This window comes from Lepisosteus oculatus, chromosome 17 (genome assembly GCF_040954835.1).
Source record: "Lepisosteus oculatus isolate fLepOcu1 chromosome 17, fLepOcu1.hap2, whole genome shotgun sequence".
Classification (NCBI taxonomy): Eukaryota; Metazoa; Chordata; class Actinopteri; order Semionotiformes; family Lepisosteidae; genus Lepisosteus; species Lepisosteus oculatus.
In genome coordinates, this window is record NC_090712.1 from 5,137,661 (window position 1) to 5,156,816 (window position 19,156).

The following is a 19,156-nucleotide window of genomic DNA, read 5'->3' on the forward strand; positions in this document are numbered from 1 at the left end:
ATTATGCTCCTGATTAAGATTTTAACCTGTATTAAAGTCTCTACAGGACTCTAGCATTACTATGCTTTTAACTGTGTGTTGGGGCAAATGCTAACCTTTCCAAGCAGCTGATGTGTTGGCACTGCTTGTGGAAGCTACAAGACGACAGAACAAGCGCAGCCAAGCATAGTACTGAGGTTGAGGAGGAGAATTTGTTCGCCCCTCAGTTCTGAAGCACAGTATGTGTTCCCAGGTGAGCTCTAAAAGAAAAGATATTAGCGTGGGAAAGTAGGCAGTTTGGATGCGAACCAGAACAGAGGTGTTCCTGAAGGCAGCAATCTGTTAATCTGCCCAAGGGTCGCTGTGAAAATTCTGGTCCCTGCGGAGAACACCAGTGCTAAAATGCCATTATCCGAACCTTTTTATAAACTCACCCTGCGTGTCAAGGTTAGCGCTGATGGGGAAACGAATACACTGAGTACATTTCCAGGCAGTTTCCACTTTATCTTGGGTGCTTGGTCATGGACCGGAGAAGAGGTCGCCCTCCATGGGCACGTGGGAAAGCAGAAATCGGTGAGGTTGGTACCAGCAGGAATAGCCCACTGGTAAGTGTTACTGCTTCCCTAATTATTACAGGAATAAGGAGTCTTGCTGTATCTATTGGCTTGCATTATTGTTACCTTCACAGGGTTAACAAAGACTTTTCACAGGTCACCACCTTCCCTCCTAACGGACTGTCACAGCATTAAGTTTTTTTTGAGATCCAAAATTAACTGCTTGTCTGAAGAGCATTTCCATTTTCCATTTCATTGAACATCTTTACATGTCTGTCAATTAAAAAAAAACAAAAACGCAAATTGGCCTTAAAGCCCTTCAAGCCTTCTTGTAGTATAACTCAAGAAATACACCCCTTCTTCCTCGAGTACTTGTGGTGACAGGACAAGCACTAGAACAGTCTAGAACAGCCTCACAGGCCCAAAGCTTCTAGAGCATTTTAAGAGCTTAGAAGCTTCAGGAACATTCCTAGAGTCCCAAAGCTTCTAGAATGTTCCCAGAGCTTCCAAGATTCTCAGATAGTCCACAAGGTTTAATTCGAAATTCATGAGCGCATTTTCCTTTGCAACTTTCCTGCTTCATCACCCCTTTCTGGGGGTTACTGCTGTTAATATACGTGTTTTATGTTCATTTTTATTTCATTTAATAATAGAAAACTGTGCGGTATCCTGTTTATTTTCCATCGTGTTCTTCTGTTACTCGGCATATTAATTCAATTTGCACTGCGCGTTAGGTCTGCCCCTGGTATTGTATATATATATGGTATAAGAGAGCTGTTTCCCAGTTCACGTTGTGGTGCCACGAGGGGTTTTGGTCATCATCTTGGGTGTGGCCAGGTGTTCCATTTGCCCTGACCCGCTCCTTTTCAGCCTCTTTTGGGTTCCTTTTCTTCGTTACATGCACTCTTCTGCGAGAGTGGGGTTCAGACTGGCTCCCTCATGGGGGTAACAGGACACACGACTCCACATACCGATACCTCTGGGTCCCAGGCCCACAGTCTCTGCCTCACTCACACCAGGTCCCGCCTCCTCACCTCCTCGAGCCCTTTCCTCGCAGATTCCCGGGATCTCCAGCTTTCACCCCACTGTCCCTACTGCTAGGAGCCTCCTGCTCCAACCCATAAGGCCACACTCCCTACGTCACTGAGTCTCTTTTTCACTACACACCGTGCCGAGACCCAACACACTGTCCCTCCCTGCAAACACACACGCACAAGTGACATCTTGTGGAATGGAGGCGCCATCCTAAAATTCACACTCAAGCCTCAACACAGGTTCTGCCTGTCTTCCACATTGCTTTGAGATGGTAAAGACTTCACAGGTACATTATAAATTGAATATAACATCCCTTTATTCATTTACATATTTATTGGCAATATGGCTGAAGACCTAATTTTGCTGGTCTCAATTTTACCACGTTATTTTTCCATCCTATCCTATTTTTTAAATTTTGTGGAACACAGATCCAGAGTCTAAATAAGTGTCATTCTTCTTTCAGCAGCTGCAGGGGTTGTGTCTCTGATGAGCGGAGGTCCTGCCAGTGGACTGGACTACCCGACTGCTCATGCTGGGTTTTTCTTTGAAATGCTGACTAGCCATCAGTCCTCCTAATGCTTTTTTTCTTCCTTCTTTTTGCACAAATTATTTTTCTGTTACTTGCATTTGCCCTGTCAGAAATGCCCCAGTTACATCTCCATTGATTAGCGGAGGATGGAAATGTCTTCTGTCCCGGAAATTGCACGCAGGTACCTTAAAGAAATGTCAGATTGAAACGTACTAACAGGGTTTTGGAGGGGAAAAATCATCTCTTCCTCTATTAAATGCCAGCAGGGCTCAGCGATTAACTTCTGTGTTTCTTTGTGACCTTCCTACTCACAGTGACTCAGCATCTGACAGGCAGCTGGGAGACGTGGTGGCAAAACTGTTTCTCCCAGACAGTAACATCTATAACTTGCATAACGTTTCCCTTTTAAAAAAAAATAAAAGACTGCCGTTCCCAGCGAATACAGAGGCCATACAGGGCCTTATTGTGAGCTTCTTCGGCCAAATAAGATAGAAGGTTGTTCAGCATTTCAACGTTAGAACATACAAAAGGAGACCTTTGGGCCCAACTCCAATGTACAGTATGGTGCTTTGATACTAAATTGATCCAAGCACCTCTTCCAGACGTGTCTTGAAAGACACCAGGGTGTCGGCATTCCATCACAGGATTAGGTAGCTTGTTCCACGCACCACCCAAACCTTTCAGGTTAAAACGTGCCTCTCGTTCTTAGTTTTAAATGCACTACCACATAGTTTCCCCTGGTTTCTTCTGGTTCCTGATTCAACGTTCCTTCAGTCCTTTGGGCTGAACGCTGAGGGGCCTGTGATTTAAACTGACGCGTTCCGAGGAGGTGCAGTCTCTTTAGGTGTTCATGTCCAACCCCTTGAAGAAACAAAGGTTCCTTCATTACCAGTTTCGGCTGCGTGGGAACAGCACTCTTTCGCTCGCTGGGGTGGGCAAGACTGGAGAGCCCCTCGCAGGCCAGCATCAATTAAACCCAGGCCGCGGACCCATTTAAAACGACTTATTTATTCTGTCGGCATCATGTCACGGCTTGTAAATCTAGGTGTGCAGCTGGATGTCACAAATGCTGTGTGCTGTGGCTTTCACAATTTAGACTGTGATGGAAAATCTAATAAGCATTGGTGCCTGTCGCCCACAGGCGATGCAGGGCCGGCCGTTGCTGCTCTCTGGAACAGGTACTGCCATAAAAGGGCAGGAGGGGAGAGGCTAATGTTGTCCTGGCTTCAGGGAGCACGTCACTGGGAGAAGTGTGCTGTGCAATACTGGCCTACTTTGTGGAGTCTGTGGTTAATGCAATAAATGCAGCGCAATGCATGGTAATGTACCATAGTATATAAACCATTAACATTGCATTGTTGGGGGGGTTTTAAAGTCTAATCTAGTATTTTAATACAGAGACATCTGAGGAGAGATTAAAATCTCCCTCCAAAAAAATCTCTCTGCGCTCTTACATAACTAATCCTGTAGCGGTGGGTTTTGTTTTGTCCTGCCTTCACAAAAAAAGTTTTGTTGACGACTTGTGAGACCCAGATGTCAACAGCCACAGTCCGGTCAACGCTGGGCTGTCCCTGAGGTCACAGCAGGACTCCATGCTATTAAAACCCTTTTCAACTAGCCCACCAGCAGGCAGTTTAAATTAAACCCACTTGTTTTATTTTGTCAGCAATCGGAAGGACCCAGCTTGAGCCTACCTTCAAAAGCATGTCGGCCTTTGATTTGCTTCTTCTTGGTCTCCAAAATAAGTTTTAATTTTACCAAAGTTATTTAGTTTGATCTCTGAAGGAGTTTTGTTTGTTTTTTTTTTCCGAAATGATCATAAGGCTCAGTGCATTTTTTCCCCCTCACATATTCTTTTGACCTAGGGGTTTTCATTAAGGCAGAACAAATAACTATCTAAGGATTCCTTTAACTAAGGCACAGAGAGCATTATCTAGCATCATTTAATCAATCTGTTCAGATCAATGGTAGAAATGCCATAATACCATTTGCCTGGTATTTCATAATGGTGTTGTACTTCTCAGCTAGAAGGAGGATCGGAAATGAAGTACTGTACGTGGACTGGTCTGCACTGTGAGCAGACTCTCAGATTGAAGCCCTTGCTGAGAGGTTGTGGCAGAATGCTTGTTCTGATGAGAACAGACCTGCATTGCTGTTCTTTAAGTAAACCTTTGACAAGCCTCGAAGTCAAAATTAAAGCCGTCCAAAGCATTCAACAATGTTTGGAGCTCTCCTTGTAATGAGCTCTGAAAGCTGAGTCAAGTGCTTAATTAATGGGGTTAATATTAACAACTTCTGATTGTGGCATCTCAGCTCTGCCTGAACCTAGTGGAGTGGAATCAACAAAGCACTATTTAAATGGGTCAAATAGGACTTCCTGTCTTATTAGAATGTGTTTAATAAGAAAGGAGCGAAACTCACCTGTTCTACGGAAGTATCTTTCTGTATTTTCTCCCCAAAACTGATGTCTACAAAGACTGCACAATTAAGTTTATTTGTCAGCATGTTTGTCTTTTAAAGGGTCATTGTGAGCTGCAGTATAACAAGGTAGTTTGTTTCCACGTACAAAAATGTCATATATATCTAATCTGTATGTTAGTTAGCATAGTTAAAATTAATGAGCAGAATTGTAATGCATTTTCTGTTTTCGTTTGTAATGTATGATAGCTGGTAACCAAAAATCAGCTGAACTGTCTGAGTATCATCGGAAGTGAAAAGGTGCTATAGTAGATTCTGGAGGGTTTGGAAAGGCTGTATGTTGAATATGAGGTTTGCAGAGCTGGAATGTGATCTAATTGCTTCTTTTGTTCCTAAGACAAGTTTATTCATATTTTGTCATAAAATGCAATTGGTAAAAGTGTCTTACATCTAGTTTTCTTTGGTAGATGCCAATAAGAGCTTCCCAGTGTAAAAAGTCACTGTCAAAGAACAGAAATGATGTGCTGTCTCTGCTGCTTGGCCCATCATGCTGTGAGCTTTCAAAGAGCTCATGTGAGCCAATGAACGGTCCTCCAGCTCCAAAAGAGGCACTTTTGGTTGCCAGACATGCATTGCTGTGGGATAGCGTCATCATGGATGTCCACTCTGAGCTCTGTATCTTCCAGTGTGGCAGTGTTTCTTTTAGATATGTTGCCATGTAGAAATGACGTGATTTTTCCCCATTGCTCAGCTGGCAGTTGGTCCAGTATTGGTTTTAGATGACAGAGCCCCCCCCTCGGACCGCGCCCAAGCGGTTTTTGAAAAGGGTGTTGAGTATGTCTGGGGGTGTGGCTGGAACACACCTGGCATTCTGGAAGCAGCCTCATGGAGTGACTGTAAAACTGGTTTCTTCACTGAGAGATGATGGGGGAGAATCCTACATTTGCCTACTTATTGACTCAGAGAACGGCAACTAGTGGAGTACAGATACTGTTCCCATATCTCATTCTGGCTAGAAGCTAGAAGTTTCTGATTTTCTGTTGTGATGTGGTTAATTTTTTTAAGGCACAGTTCCATGTATTAAAAGGGAATCAGGACATCGGTCAGCTTTCATCCTCAATTTGACTTTAAATATACACTGACATTTCTTGCTCCTCCCAGTTCTGTTTACAATTCGTCTGCACTTGCGTGCATGATTTGCCAGATTGTTTGTGAAAAGATCCGTGCTTCTGGTTTAAATAACAACCACAATTTTCATAATGTGAAACTTGGCTTGTCAGCAATGAACAAGGAGAAGGCAAGTGGTGTCATCACACAGCAGACAAATGACTTGGAGGGATTTCTACTGTGGTCTGCGAATGGAATCGTGCAGAGAAGGGTCCTCACATTTTTAAGCTGCGAGAGGTGATATCGGGTGGTAGATAAAATATGCTGGATGTTAACAAAGCTGTCTATTTCAGTTTAGCACAAAGGACCTAAACTCAGTTGTATTTATTTGTGTTGCTGCGACCGTGTCTTCTGCCAGATACACACAGCTAGAGTGAAAAGAACAATGTTGCCTCGCCTCATTGGTTTCTAATCAGTTTATGGTAATTGAAAAGACTCCATATTCAGTACTACTGCAAGGACACATTTAAAGGGTGTATCTGTTGCCTAAGAAATAATACATTTTTAGTTGTAGTCTAAAGAGTTTGTTTAGTCTAATAAACCTAGAAGGAATGGCCAGCAAACATCTGGAAGTTTTTCATAGCTATATTTCAAGAGGGAAGCTTTATTTTTTTTTCTCTTGTTTTTAAAGAAAAGGGTTTTGTCTCTGAGTCCTGTTTGAACGCTTGATTTTTGTGACAGAAACTCTGTTCAGAGGTCAGAGGACCACAGCGCTGGCAGTCACTGTTGATTTCAGCGGCAGCCAATCTGAAGTAACACTCTTTTCTGATGTATTGTAGGCACTACTCTCGTGTACAGTTTCACTTTTAAAACTGCGAGAATCATCCCATTGCTTCTTTTATCTATTCATTATCTATAATTATATGTATTAGTGGATACATCACTCATTTGTAATCAAAGGACTTACACCTTGACTAAAATAAGTATGGAACAGAAGTAACAGATACGTTCATTATCATTCATATCATAATTACAGCGATTTGTCCAACTGAACAGTGCAAGTGCTGCCCAACAACCGGGTATTGTTATAGTCTACTGTGCGTTCAGAGAAGTGATTTATACAGTCCCACCAATTCATGATCTTCAGAACGCATTGCCAGCTTCATACTACACAAGATATACAGTAGATGAAACTACTTAAAAGGCTTTTTAAGGAGCCTTGTCAATTTTAAAAGACAAGAAACAGGGACCTGCAGTGAGCTCCTACGTTTTAACCTCTGTGAATCATTCTAAGTTTATCTTCCTGGTTAGAAAGCAAGAAAAAAAAGGAGTCCGAAGTTTATGTTAAGCACTAAATTAAATTACTGGAAAGTGAAGAATGTAAAGCAAACAGCTTAATTGCATTTGTGTTTCCTTACGTTTTTCACTTTACCTTTAGAGATGGTGCCATCCACCCTTGCCACAGAGGGGCCCAGCGTCACAATGAAGTTTTACAGAGTGAATGTTAGTGAGCTTCACTTTAGCGAGAGCCATTAATCATGTCGGCGCACAATGCTTTGCTGTCTGGAAGTATTTGACACTTTGTAACCTGGGAGATTTTGGGGACCTGCTAAAGAGAATCCTAATCATTTCCATGTTCATTTCCCATGTCACACATTTTTCAGCAGTGGTATTGCATCAGTACTTTAAAAATCTACTAGTCCATTATGTTTCTTCCATGACAGGGAGCTATTAAGAATATTCCAGGAAGTAGACTGCAGTTCAAAAATCTTTTCTCCTTCCGACACGTGAGTGCTCGCTTGCTGATCGTTTTTTGGGTAGCTGGTGATCTACTGTAGTTGTCTCCCTCAAGTATAACCTGTTCCTCCTCAACGGCAAGAGCTCATCAGCTTCTTCGCCACTTCCTTCTCACTGATGCAGCGAAAACCGCACAACCACACAGCAGGTTTCATAAATATACTACAGTTTCATGAATGTAGTTAGCCTTTAATTCCATTCCGTTACTGTCTCGGCGTTTTATCGAATCGAATAGTCAAGCCGTTCACCAGCAGCAGATGAAAGGCCACTCCAGACCAGAGCTTCCATGAAGGAGCGCTTTGTACTTTCCCATTTCAATAAGACGTTATAAGTCGTCCTTCATTGAAATGATTCTTGAACGTTTGACCGAAAATGTCCAAGACGTGGCATGAAACCTCATTATTGACTTGGCCCATGACCTCCTCGGCCAGGGGGTTTTTGAATAACTGCTCTTTAGGGACTTTAGGGTATGTGTCCTGTACGCTGTGGAGTGCCAGTGGGCCGCTGGAACAACATTTTGGGATGGTGTGATGTGAAACTAAATTATCTACTTTGCATCATATAGCAGATTGTTGTGTTTTTTTACAAAACTCTGATTGAAAAAGGTTGAGTGAAAAGAAAATACCAATGCACGATTCTAAGCTCAGCAGTAAATGTATTGGGATTCTAGTTAGAAGACCTTGAGTTCTGTTTTTCTATTTCTAATCTTGTTGTCCTGTTTAATAGAGTTTGAACAGCCTTATTTGGGAAATACAATGAATATATTGTATGCATTTTCATTCAGAGGAGCAATAACTGGACTGTAAGTGTGCACCTTATGTGAAATTGTTTACTGTTAACATTGCATGGAAAACCTAAAGAGAAGGACAGAAACATTTTCAACTCTTGGACTAATACAAAATATTTTATTGCTTCTTGATATAGGTTTATGAACTGTACAGTATATTGAGATCCAGACACACACATTTCATGTCTGTATTACATGGAGTCTCCAGTACAGCCATGTATTGTCCCTGAGGGACTCGGAAATTAGAAAGTCAGTTCATTTTATGCACAGTTCATGATTTCCCATCCTACCAATGCCTGGTCACCTAAAATGATTTTAATTACAGCACTGAAATTTCCTCTGCTGTTTGTAAACTAAACACGCCAGTGGCTTAAGCGGCCGTTCAGGAAAAACAATTTGCGCACAAACCTCATTATCTGGAAACGAGAGTTCAGCGCGCGGTCAGAAAATGGATATTTAGCAAAACATTTTCCTCATTCTCGCCGAGCTCTTTTTCCATGAAATCTCAGACACGCTCCACGTATTCTGGAGCGGAAGCTTATTTGCTCAGGCCCCTGCGCTGAGGGGGTGCGGGGTGGGGGGGGATGGGTGATCCTGTTATCGAAGGGGGTGTGTTCTTTGTCTCCGTTTCTGATGTGCCGTTGTGCCTGCCCTGCTGTGAAGTGCCCCTTCTGCTCTCGTTCCAGCTGTGGAAGCCAAGTCGTGGAGCGCGTGTGGGAGGCCGACCTGGAGGCCTGTCACCTCGTGCTGCAGGGCTTGCAGCTTCGGGCGGCCGGTGTCTGCAGCTCCGAGGAGACGGAGGAGGGCCGGGCTGTGGAAGCTGGGTGCTCGCGTCACCTCTGCCCCCCAGCTGAAACCAAAGAAGGATGCCTCTCCCCAGAATCAAGAGCCTTAGGAGGCCCCTGGTGCACTGAAGGAGATTTAGACCACTCTGAATTAACCAAGGTACTTTAAAATACATGCAGTCCTGTACATGCGTAACATGTGCACACACACACATGTATAAACAGTGTTTATGCATCATAAATCCCTTCCCTTATCTGTCCTTTATAAACAGTGTCGTACAGAAATAACAGATAAAGTCTGTAAATATTAGAAAAGCTTTGATAGGAAAACTGTGCAGCAGCTAATAATTGTGCTGTTGCAAAAACTAAGAATTTTAAAAAAATCATCGGGTTTTGTTTCACCATACCCTTTTGGTTTTCAACATGATTAAGGAGCCAAGCCTGCATGCCATCGTATCAGTACGGTGTAGTTCTGGGTGTGTGGTGATGTCTTGTTGGAAAAAAAAAGAGGATTGTTTGTCAGTTCTTCCAAGTGCTTTCCAAAACTTCCTGCTCCCTCACTCATCTATATCAAGCCTCCCCCTGGTCTTGTTCGAGTTTATACTTCCTGTTGTACTTTCCCATGGTTAGTCAGCACTCATGACTTGAAACAAATCACAGCTGCTCTTTCCAAAATATGCCCTTATCCACTGGAAGACCAAAACAGGTCAATCATGCGGAGGAGAGTATCCAGTGGGAAAACAGAAACACTGTGTTGTCCAAGCCAGTAGACTGTGGTGCAAAAATAAAAGTTGCATAAGTTTAAGAGGAATCTCACACAAGTACTAAGAATCACATACAGTTATGCTGTAATACAACCTCTGTGGGTTGGGAAGTTAGCAGAGTGAGGATAGTCAGTGTTTTTCCACATGTTATTTGGATTAAATTAATTTGAATCCATTCATGTTTGATTCTTACTTGCAGCGTGTTTGAAATAAAGGGAACAATTTACAGGAGTCTGTTATACATCTGAGACAGGCAGCTCCTTCACAGTATGTGTGACACTTTGTGTTTCAGATGTGTCAGTTTCCTACTGAGGCACTTACTGTTCATTAGTAGCCGTTAAGAACATATAAACTAATCCAGATGTGAAAGCTGTGGTGTTCCAAGGCAGTACACCAAAGAGAAAAAGTGGTGTTTTATGATGCTGTTGCACTTTTTAGACAATATACTGTAGGCAAGAGAATCAGTTGTCTGCTTATGGGACATCTCAGTTCACTTCGGGCAACGAGATCTTACAGTACAGTATGTACCTTAGGAGGAGGAAAGGAACATGAATTGTTTCACTCCTAGAGGATTCTTTCTATAACACCACAACAGTGCAAATTGTGTCTGCTAAATTAATCTCAGGTCCTGCAATTGCAATCCTGTAGAACTACAGAGGAAAGAAAAAAAACAAATAAAAAGAAGCTTAATGGTGAACTCCCAAAATGAAAACTTTCAGAGCTTGAGGCTGTCTTGAAGCCTTAAGAAGATGCAGAAATACTAGCCTCTCATGGTGAACCAGGTTTCTTTTAGATTACTCTGTACTGCAGGTCGGCAAGCTCTAGTTTTAAAATCATTAGTTTTTCAACATCCTCCAACACATGACCTTGTGAAAATGTGACCTTGATATCCATCCTGACTGTGTTTACATCTCTTAGGTTGTGGAGCTGCCCTTAGGGCAGCAAGCGATTTAGCAATGTTTTCTCATTTTTCAATGTCTCCTCAAGCCTTAATCTGATATAATGTCCTCCCAGAGACAGGAACCTTAATGTCTTTCCACCCAGGTCTAGATTGCAGGTCCCGCTGAGTGTATTTACAATTGAGCAGAAAGAGTTTGCAGAACATGGAGATGTACTGTGAAGCAGGTACTGCCTGAAAAGGGTCTACTGTCTAGTCCCATTAGAAGTGTGTCTTTCAGTCACACCAGCTGCATCTCATTGGTGGGCTGCCTGGTCTTCATGCTTCCTCCAGCAAAACTCATTATTCATTTATTCATGAAACGAGCGAGCATGCAGCAAAAGTGGTGTAGGCAGTGCAAGGAGCACTTTCTTTCTTCATAACTGACTTTGACTAACTGTGAATAACACTCTTCATTTCCTCTCGCGAAAGGGCTGTTGAAACCCTGGAGCTTGTCTTAATAACCTGCCTGCCCTCTCTGTGTGTCCCACACACCCTCTGGTCTTCTCTCTCTGTTGTTCCTGAAGAGCGGAGCCTTTTCCTACCGTTCTAAATTCCCAGCCGGTGGAGGTGAGGAAAACCAACAGGATATTCACCCTTCATTGTGCTGTTCTGTGTTTCTCTTTCTGGAAATCCAGTAGCCTGTAATAAATCCTGAAGAACAAACGTACCAGAACACATTTCAAGCTGGTGTCATCAAACAGTCAGCAGGTCCTTAGAGTATTAAATGTTTCAATTTATGCAAAGAAGCCCCCCAAATCCTTTTTTATACAAGAAGCACCCTAAAGATCTTTCCATCATTAATCAATTCACTCTATCCCTGAACAAATGCATTGCTAAGTCACTGGCAGTTAATTAGCCTTCAGGTTAATACCATTCTAGAAGGAAATGAAAGTAAATCAGCCAACCTGCTATGCAAAATCAAATATTTAATTTTATTATTCAGTGTAACAAATAAGAATGTGGTAGCGCACCAAGAAGAGAAATTAAAAGCTAGACTTTAATTACGAACTCACTAAATGCAGAACAGTTTCTATATCACTTAATCACTATTATGCTTTCATCTGAGGCTATAACCAATCTGTCAGCTACCAAACTGTAATTATTATTTTTGTGTACAAAAAAGACCTTTTTTCCCCGACTAGACTGAGATACATTATAATAAGGTCCATTTTATTCTTTTGTTTTTTTTTGTCTGTAATGATTAATGCCTGTAAAAAACAAAATATTAATGCTGTCCCATAAGTCTATTTAAATTTGCATTTTAACATGTGAGAAATACAAATTAACAGTTGACTGATTTGCTTTGTGTCTTTGGTTTTTGCAGGAATTAGAAGAGTTTCTTGTCTGTGTTGAGAATCTACCTGAGGTGAGTTGTACATTTTATCTGATTGTGTTTTGCATTGGAACACTTGTGGAGGTGTTTTTCTTAGTTTATTAATTATCTTTAATACATTTTAAAAAATCAACTGCATTTGAAAAAGGCTTACAATCTCATTATACAATACTTAGAAACATAGCAAGTCACCACTATCTGTTTTAGGAGAATTGTTTTTTCCAAGCTGTTCTGAAATTACTATTGTTGTTGGGGTCCCCAGTCCAGTTTCTTGTAACCTATAAAACTGGTTATTATTCCAGCTCAGCTCTCAGCTGGAATAGCTGTTAACTGAACTGATAATTTCAATTTAAATTAACTGATAATTATTTGAAGTTCTGCAGTTATTTTGTCAGCTCTTGTACGGTTGGAGGGTCCAGGTTATGGGTATGTTTCATACTGGATGTTATGTAAAATGCACTTAGATGATTTTCACTACTGAAATTGATAAAAAAAATATTATAATATGAAATTTAAGCAAATTAGTAGCTCAAGCGATGCTTCAGGGAAGTAACAAAAGAAAGCTAAGGTCATAAAGAAAGCCCTGCTCTTGCATTAGTAGTTATTCACACACAAATTAGAGGTGTAAGCTACAGCATCACTTTATGGTATTTAACCCTTTATAGTGCTTTCCCTGTACTTTGAATAATAATTCAGGATAAGACAAGGAAAAAAAATGTTATTCAGGGAACATTCAAGTTTACAATTTACAATTTAATTTAAGTTTTTTCTGTTGAACATATACTCATGTTAGGCATTTCTGACATCTCTGGAAGTCTGTCTGCCTCTTCGTAACACAGATAATCCAGTTTAATTTATTGAATGTTCTGGTTTTGGTCAGTTGCTGTGGAATACGTAAATTTATATTTTCTTAAACAGTCACATAGATTTATTTCAGACTTGTGAGACAGCTAAAGCTAACTGGCAGTGTTTTTTATTTCATCATATCATATAAAATGGTTGTGTAAGATTTGTCAGAATAAAATAAAATATTCCAATACATACAGTATAAATAATACCCAATGTGCACTGTGCCTTTAACAAGATACTAGAAACAGTTGTGATTTTGTTTGACATACAGTTGAGAAATTAACACAAACACAGCGGACAGGACATTTCCGGCTTCTGATTGAATTCTGGCAAGTCTTGAAATGAGTTTAATCAAATAGTTTCCACTGCAGTGTGGTTTAGAGGTTGCAGACGTAGAAAGAGGTTTAATTTTTTTTCGCTGAATGCCCGCATCTCAATGTCCATTTGAAAACAAATTGAATTTTTCTCTGTCCCACAGTATACTATAGGGCTTTGCCTTGCATAAACAAGATTCCCCCAAACTCTCATGGTAATCAAGGCAGACACCTCCCCTTGAGTTAGGAGTGATCACTCAAGTTCTTGGCTGTCTGTTTAATTAGCTTATCTCTCTGGAGAGGGAGAAATTAATTTGCTTACATCAAATGGGACCAGCTATAATTAGAACAGCAGTTTTTTTAAAAAAGGAAATTAGCTATAGCTTTGTTGATGAAAATGTCAGGAATACACATTAAGAGATCATATTTTTTACGACAAGGAGAATTTTTAAACTCCACGTCCACATTGGGTATTTTAAACTTCAAATTCCGCACTGGGTACAAAGTGATACAAAATATGGCTTTATTTTAAATGTACCAAACATAAACCATATTTAAAAGCTAGAATTACAGCAGCACCAATATATGAAACAGATTAGGTATATTTACACATCGTGTACAAAGTAAAGCTGAAGTATTGGGACACTGTTGAAATGTGTCATTTTTGCTATGTACTCATGTACAGTATTTCAGATCCAAAGACTAATATGAGGCAAAACTAAAGTTCAAAATCTATTTTTCTGGTTATTGTTCTGTTTATATGTTTAGTCGTGCCAGAACAATGTAATTTGTTAAATCTACTCCTTTTAAGTGAGCATTAAGTATTGAGACCAATTAACTTAAAGTTATTGCCCTTTCAAGCAGCAACTGCTTCAAGTCTGCCACCAACCAACATCACCAGTCTCTTGACATGTTCTTTCGAGTAGCTTTGCCAGGCTTTAACTGCAGCCAATCTCAATCCTTGCTTGTCTGTGGCATTTTCAGACTTTAGTTTTTCTTTTTAACAAGTAAAATGCATGCTCAAAAGAACTGGGATCAGAGGGTTCACTTGGCCAGTATGAGAAATGTTCCACTTCTTCTTCCTGGTGAGCTTGTCCGTTAATTGTCCAGTATGTTTTGAGTCCTTGTCTTGCTGAGGGTGCATTGCCAGCCAATGAGATTGAAGACTTTTGAAGACAGGATGTTTCTGTGCTCTTCAGAATTCATTCTGTTGCTGCCGACTTTTTTCTGTTGTTGATCAGTTACATCATCAACAAAGAGCAGTGAGTCTGTTCCACAGGCAGGCGTGCATGCCCAAGCCATGAAGCTACCTCCACCATTCACAGGTGAGGTGTTGTGCTAAGGGTCATTCTCTTTCTCCACACTTGTGCCTTTCCATTACTTTGCTGAAGGTTTATCACTGTTAAAGTGTCCATAAAACTTTGTTCCACAACTGTGTTGTCTTATCTTTGAACTTCTAATCTGGCCTTTTTAGTGCTTACTGTATGAGAGGTTTGCATCTTGCAATGTAGAACACTGGGAATTAAGATACAATAATAATAATAATAATAATAATAATAATAATAATAATAGCATCTTACACTTATACGGTGCTTTTCTGGACACTCTTCTCAAAGCGCTTTACAGGTTATGACAGGGACTCCCCTCCACCACCAATGTGCAGCATCCACTGGATGATGCAACGACAGCCATAGTGCGCCAGAACGCTCACCACACATCAGCTACCAGTGGGGAGGAGAGCAGAGTGATGAAGCCAATTCATAGATGGGGATTATTAGGAGGCCATGGTTGGTAAGGGCCAATGGGAAATTTGGCCAGGATGCCAGGGTTACACCCCTACTCTTTTCGAGAAACACCCTGGGATGACCACAGAGAGTCTGGGGGGGGGGATTAAACACATGACAGTGTTGTAACATGACTAAACATTTTTACAAAATTAATCCCAGAAACAAAAGTTAAAATCATTTGGGATGGGTGCTGTTCCGGGTGTATCCCGCCTTGCACCCGATGCCTGAAAGAGCAAGGCTCCGGCTCCCCTATGACACTGTGTGGGGATAAAGTGGTCAGGAAATGGGAGGATGGATGGATGTATACTTTTGCCTCATATCCTTTTGATCTGAAATGCAAATTCAGGAAAATTTCGATGCGTAGTATGTTTCAAGGGCTGTATTCACCATAGTTAAAGTCATATTAATGGTTTATTGCACTAAATAGTTGTGAGGAAGAGATAATTCTTGTAGCTATTGTAGCCATAAAGAAGCATATAAAGTGTAAGCTTCAAATGCTACAAATATAACACTAGTAAAAGCATCACTTGTATTATTATTGTTAGTAAGAGTAAATGGATCTCTGATGTTAACCTCTTGAAAACTGCTCTAAATAGAAGAGTCAGCAACTCATCTTCATTTTTTAAGTAACCAAATTACAAAAATGCCAACGCAGCAGCAATTCATGAATAGGGCTCCTGGCTTGACCTGTGTGCTTAAACACCTCTAGTCCCATGAGACGAGACAATTTTAAATAGCTACCATCTTTTCAGCATGTCAGTTTTATCATGACATTTATACAAGACAACTCTTGCTTCTCATAGTATAACTGAATTTAGGCACAGTTCAAAAATACATTGAAGTCAATTAAGGCCGCTAATATACAGCAGAAAGTGGATACTTGTCCCTCTCTAGGGAACATGTTTGATAAAGGATGCGCAGTGTGTTCTTGGGTAATTTCGTTTCCTACCATATAATGAGCACATCTGTCTCTTCTAATTCTTTCTATGAAGAATTATGCTTATTGTTTTGCCTTGTGTGTTTTTTAATGCACTGTTTTTAGAAATACATACATAAACAGTTTCGCTAGGGACTTGTGAGTTTTTTTTTTAAGAAGGATCTTCTCCATTTTACCTCTCTCTCCCTGGTAACTCTTCCCTGTTAGCATGTCTGTGCTCTGATATTTTAAACAAGTGCTTTCAGCAGTGGCTCCATTAGCACTCTTGTAGAAATCGATTAGAGCATTAGATTAGAAACTGATTAGGTGCAGGAAAGTCAAACAAAACCCTGCAATCATTTTATATGGGTTGATTAGGGAGGAAGTGTTTCTACGTTATGCCTAGTTGTAGGTTCATTTTGCAGTAATAAATGCCAAGTGTCCGAGATGAGAGTTCCTTTTAAAAGTGTCTTATCTCAGGTTTCCTGCTTTCAGAATGAAGTAGAAAGACCATTCGAAGGTCTGAGAAAAATTGGTTCCAAATCTAGCGTGTGTACAATATGTTATTTTTGTTGGCAGGCTCTTGTTTTGTGGTTTAAGAAAACCATCTTTCTTTTGAATGTACTGTACACAGTTTGGTTTGCTTGAACGTTGTAGTGGAGGTCAAACTGGAATAAACTATTTATGTTACAAATTTTTAATGATGTTGATGGGTGTAAATAACTATATGAAATGTTCTGGGTTAATGATTGCTATCAACATATACCAAATGAAAATAAATGTGCCTGTCTGAAGCACAACTCCACGTGCTAATTTAGTCATTTACAGTATTGGTTTATAACCCTTCACATCTCAATGTTTTGTATTAGACTTTATTTTCAAGGTACCCTTGAAATTAGAAAATGAAATATTTTTACTTCTTAGTGATTTAGATCAATAATCCATTTGATGTATTGATCTGCTAGAGTAAGCGTGGAGTCATATGGTATTTATATGGATTTTGTCAAACATTTTCAAGGGCATGTCAGATTGTACTAATTTATGGGCAGAACTTCAGCTGTTTTCCAAGACTTTCAGAAAGACCCAGGCCTTAAAGTTTTATGTTTTGTTTCAAGACAACTCTCTGAATCTCAGGACTGAAATGAGAGTCAGGTGCCTGTTCCTGTTCTTTTATGAACAAAAGATTTGTACCATCTTCAGTTGCAAAATTATTGATTCCAATATCTTTTCAGAGGATTTTGTGTATTCACTTTAATTCTTTGGTCCATGGAACTAGGATTTAACAATTTTGTAGGACATCAACCATGAAAAGGTATGAAAGCAGATTTCTTTCAAGACAGCATTTCCCCTTGGGAAGAGTTTCAAACTGCAATTGCCAAACAGGTGTGGTGAGTCGCAGAGCAGCGACACTGCTTCCAAGCCTCTCTGAACTGTACACCGTGATGGAACTAGGGCAGGGTGTGATGGCTTGTTTCCCACAAGGGGCTGCTCTAGATTTTTAAAAACGATGGAGAAAAAGGTATTCTTCCTTAGAATCGGGGATTTACATCCTAAGAATGTGAATATAAAAATCTATAAAAATATTCTGAATATCAGAGGTTTTTATATGGGTCTGAGATCAACTCTAGCTCGTTTGGAGATGTCAAAGCAAGACAGAAATGCAGTTCTTCCTCCTTAGCCAGACCTGTATATAATGGATGTGGCTGCTCCACAATGACCACTTCCCTGCTCTATAAGAGATTTCAGAGGAGCTGTTTTAACTGCAGTCACTGCCTCTTTCTGATCCGTACTAGTTAAGAAGAGTGGGGTCTTTTTTCCCCCCCGATTTCAATAATTTTGTAAGAGGGCAAATCACAGGAAACAAATAGCCCCACTCGGAAATGCTCCACACTCTCATCTAATTAGCAGTTCCATGCAGCACAGTAATTACTTTTCTTTTCAGTCGTCCTCCTCTAAAAGCTCAAATACAGGAAGGCTGTAATCATGCCTGGGAAGCAGAGAGCATGCTTGAATTTCTTGTGGTTTTCTCTCCCCCTATCGATTAATTATCCTGCTTTCTTCTCCTGCTTTCCATTTTTTGGGATAGTTTCGGAGCTCATTTCCTATGTTCGGCTGTAATTACCTGCAATTTGCATAGAGACTCCCTTTGAGGGTTTAATTTGAGGAAGGTGGAAAACACAGCCCTCTGCAGAGTCTTAATATGGAGGACTTAATTGTACCTGGAAGATCTCCAGTCACAGTCACTGGAAGCGACTGATTCATCACGAAATATTTTTGCTTTCCAGATGCTGCTCCCTGTATTTGTATGACTAATTAGTTTTTTTTTAATTAATCCAGAACTGCTTTGGTTTAATACCATTAACTAATCAAAATCATATTACCTTGTGTGTCACAATATCGTTCTGTATTTTGAATGAATGAATTCTGCAATTAACAGGGAGGTCAGAAGGCAGTTTGCAGGGAATTCAAAGAATGACAAAAGGCTGTGTGAAGCTCTTGTCCACATACAGTATGTGTTCACTGGAATCACAGTTGGAAATCTTTTTAAGAATATGTTACGTTTAGGTCTGACGCAGTTAGAAACCCTTGGAGCATACAGCTCAGGCAGGGCTTAAGTTCCTTTAACAGCAGAGATGATTATACAGTAGGAAAGTGGGAAATTGCAGGGTTTGTCTTCGTTCCTAGGAAGCTCTCTTGGAGAAATTATTTCTTAAAAACTTTCTGTTGTAACAGCGCTGGATGAAAGTGCAAGGCAGGTGTAGCAAAGCCCCAGAAAGAAAAGGTGGCGTTCATTTTAAAAAATGTATGTTCTTATACCCAGGGATGCCTTCCTTCAACCTAATCTTTTAGAGAGAGAAAAAAAAATAGACATTTCCAAACTGCACCAGTCAGTTATCCTTTCAATTGAAAGACATTATTTCCAGGACTTGGATGTTTTTTTCTTGGACCTGTTAATCTTTTGTCTGGTGTCTCTTTCTGTCTTCCCTTCCTCAGGACTGCTGCAGCGGCACCATCGCTATAGCTGAACAGTGCAGATCAATCAGCGACAAATTGCTTTCCCTGGAGGATCAGCTGCAAACTGCAGTTCTTCATCGGGATGAAAGCCTGACTCATATCCTTTCATTTCTTGTATAGACTACGGAGACTCTAGGCCAACACATCCAGACAAGGAAAATGTTAACAAACTCACCATATACTGTATTTCTTCCCTTTTAGGCCAGACAAATATTGATGAGCTTTTTACATCCAGAATGAGCCTCTC

The 19,156-nt window shown here is 40.5% G+C and overlaps 1 protein-coding gene across 3 annotated transcripts in view; it reads left to right on the plus strand.

Annotated features, from left to right (window-relative positions):
• disc1 (DISC1 scaffold protein) overlaps positions 1-19,156 on the plus strand; it is a 71,656-nt gene that overhangs the window by 46,859 nt on the left and 5,641 nt on the right. For 2 of the 3 annotated variants that reach the window (XM_069179865.1, XM_069179866.1), the window contains exons 11-13: positions 8,893-9,151; positions 12,020-12,061; positions 18,889-19,005. In XM_069179865.1, the coding sequence (XP_069035966.1) occupies positions 8,893-9,151; positions 12,020-12,061; positions 18,889-19,005 (418 nt within the window). Of the gene's footprint in view, positions 1-8,892; positions 9,152-11,124; positions 11,263-12,019; positions 12,062-18,888; positions 19,006-19,156 lie in introns of those variants that run through there. The other variant, XR_001480297.2, reaches the window with a different exon arrangement.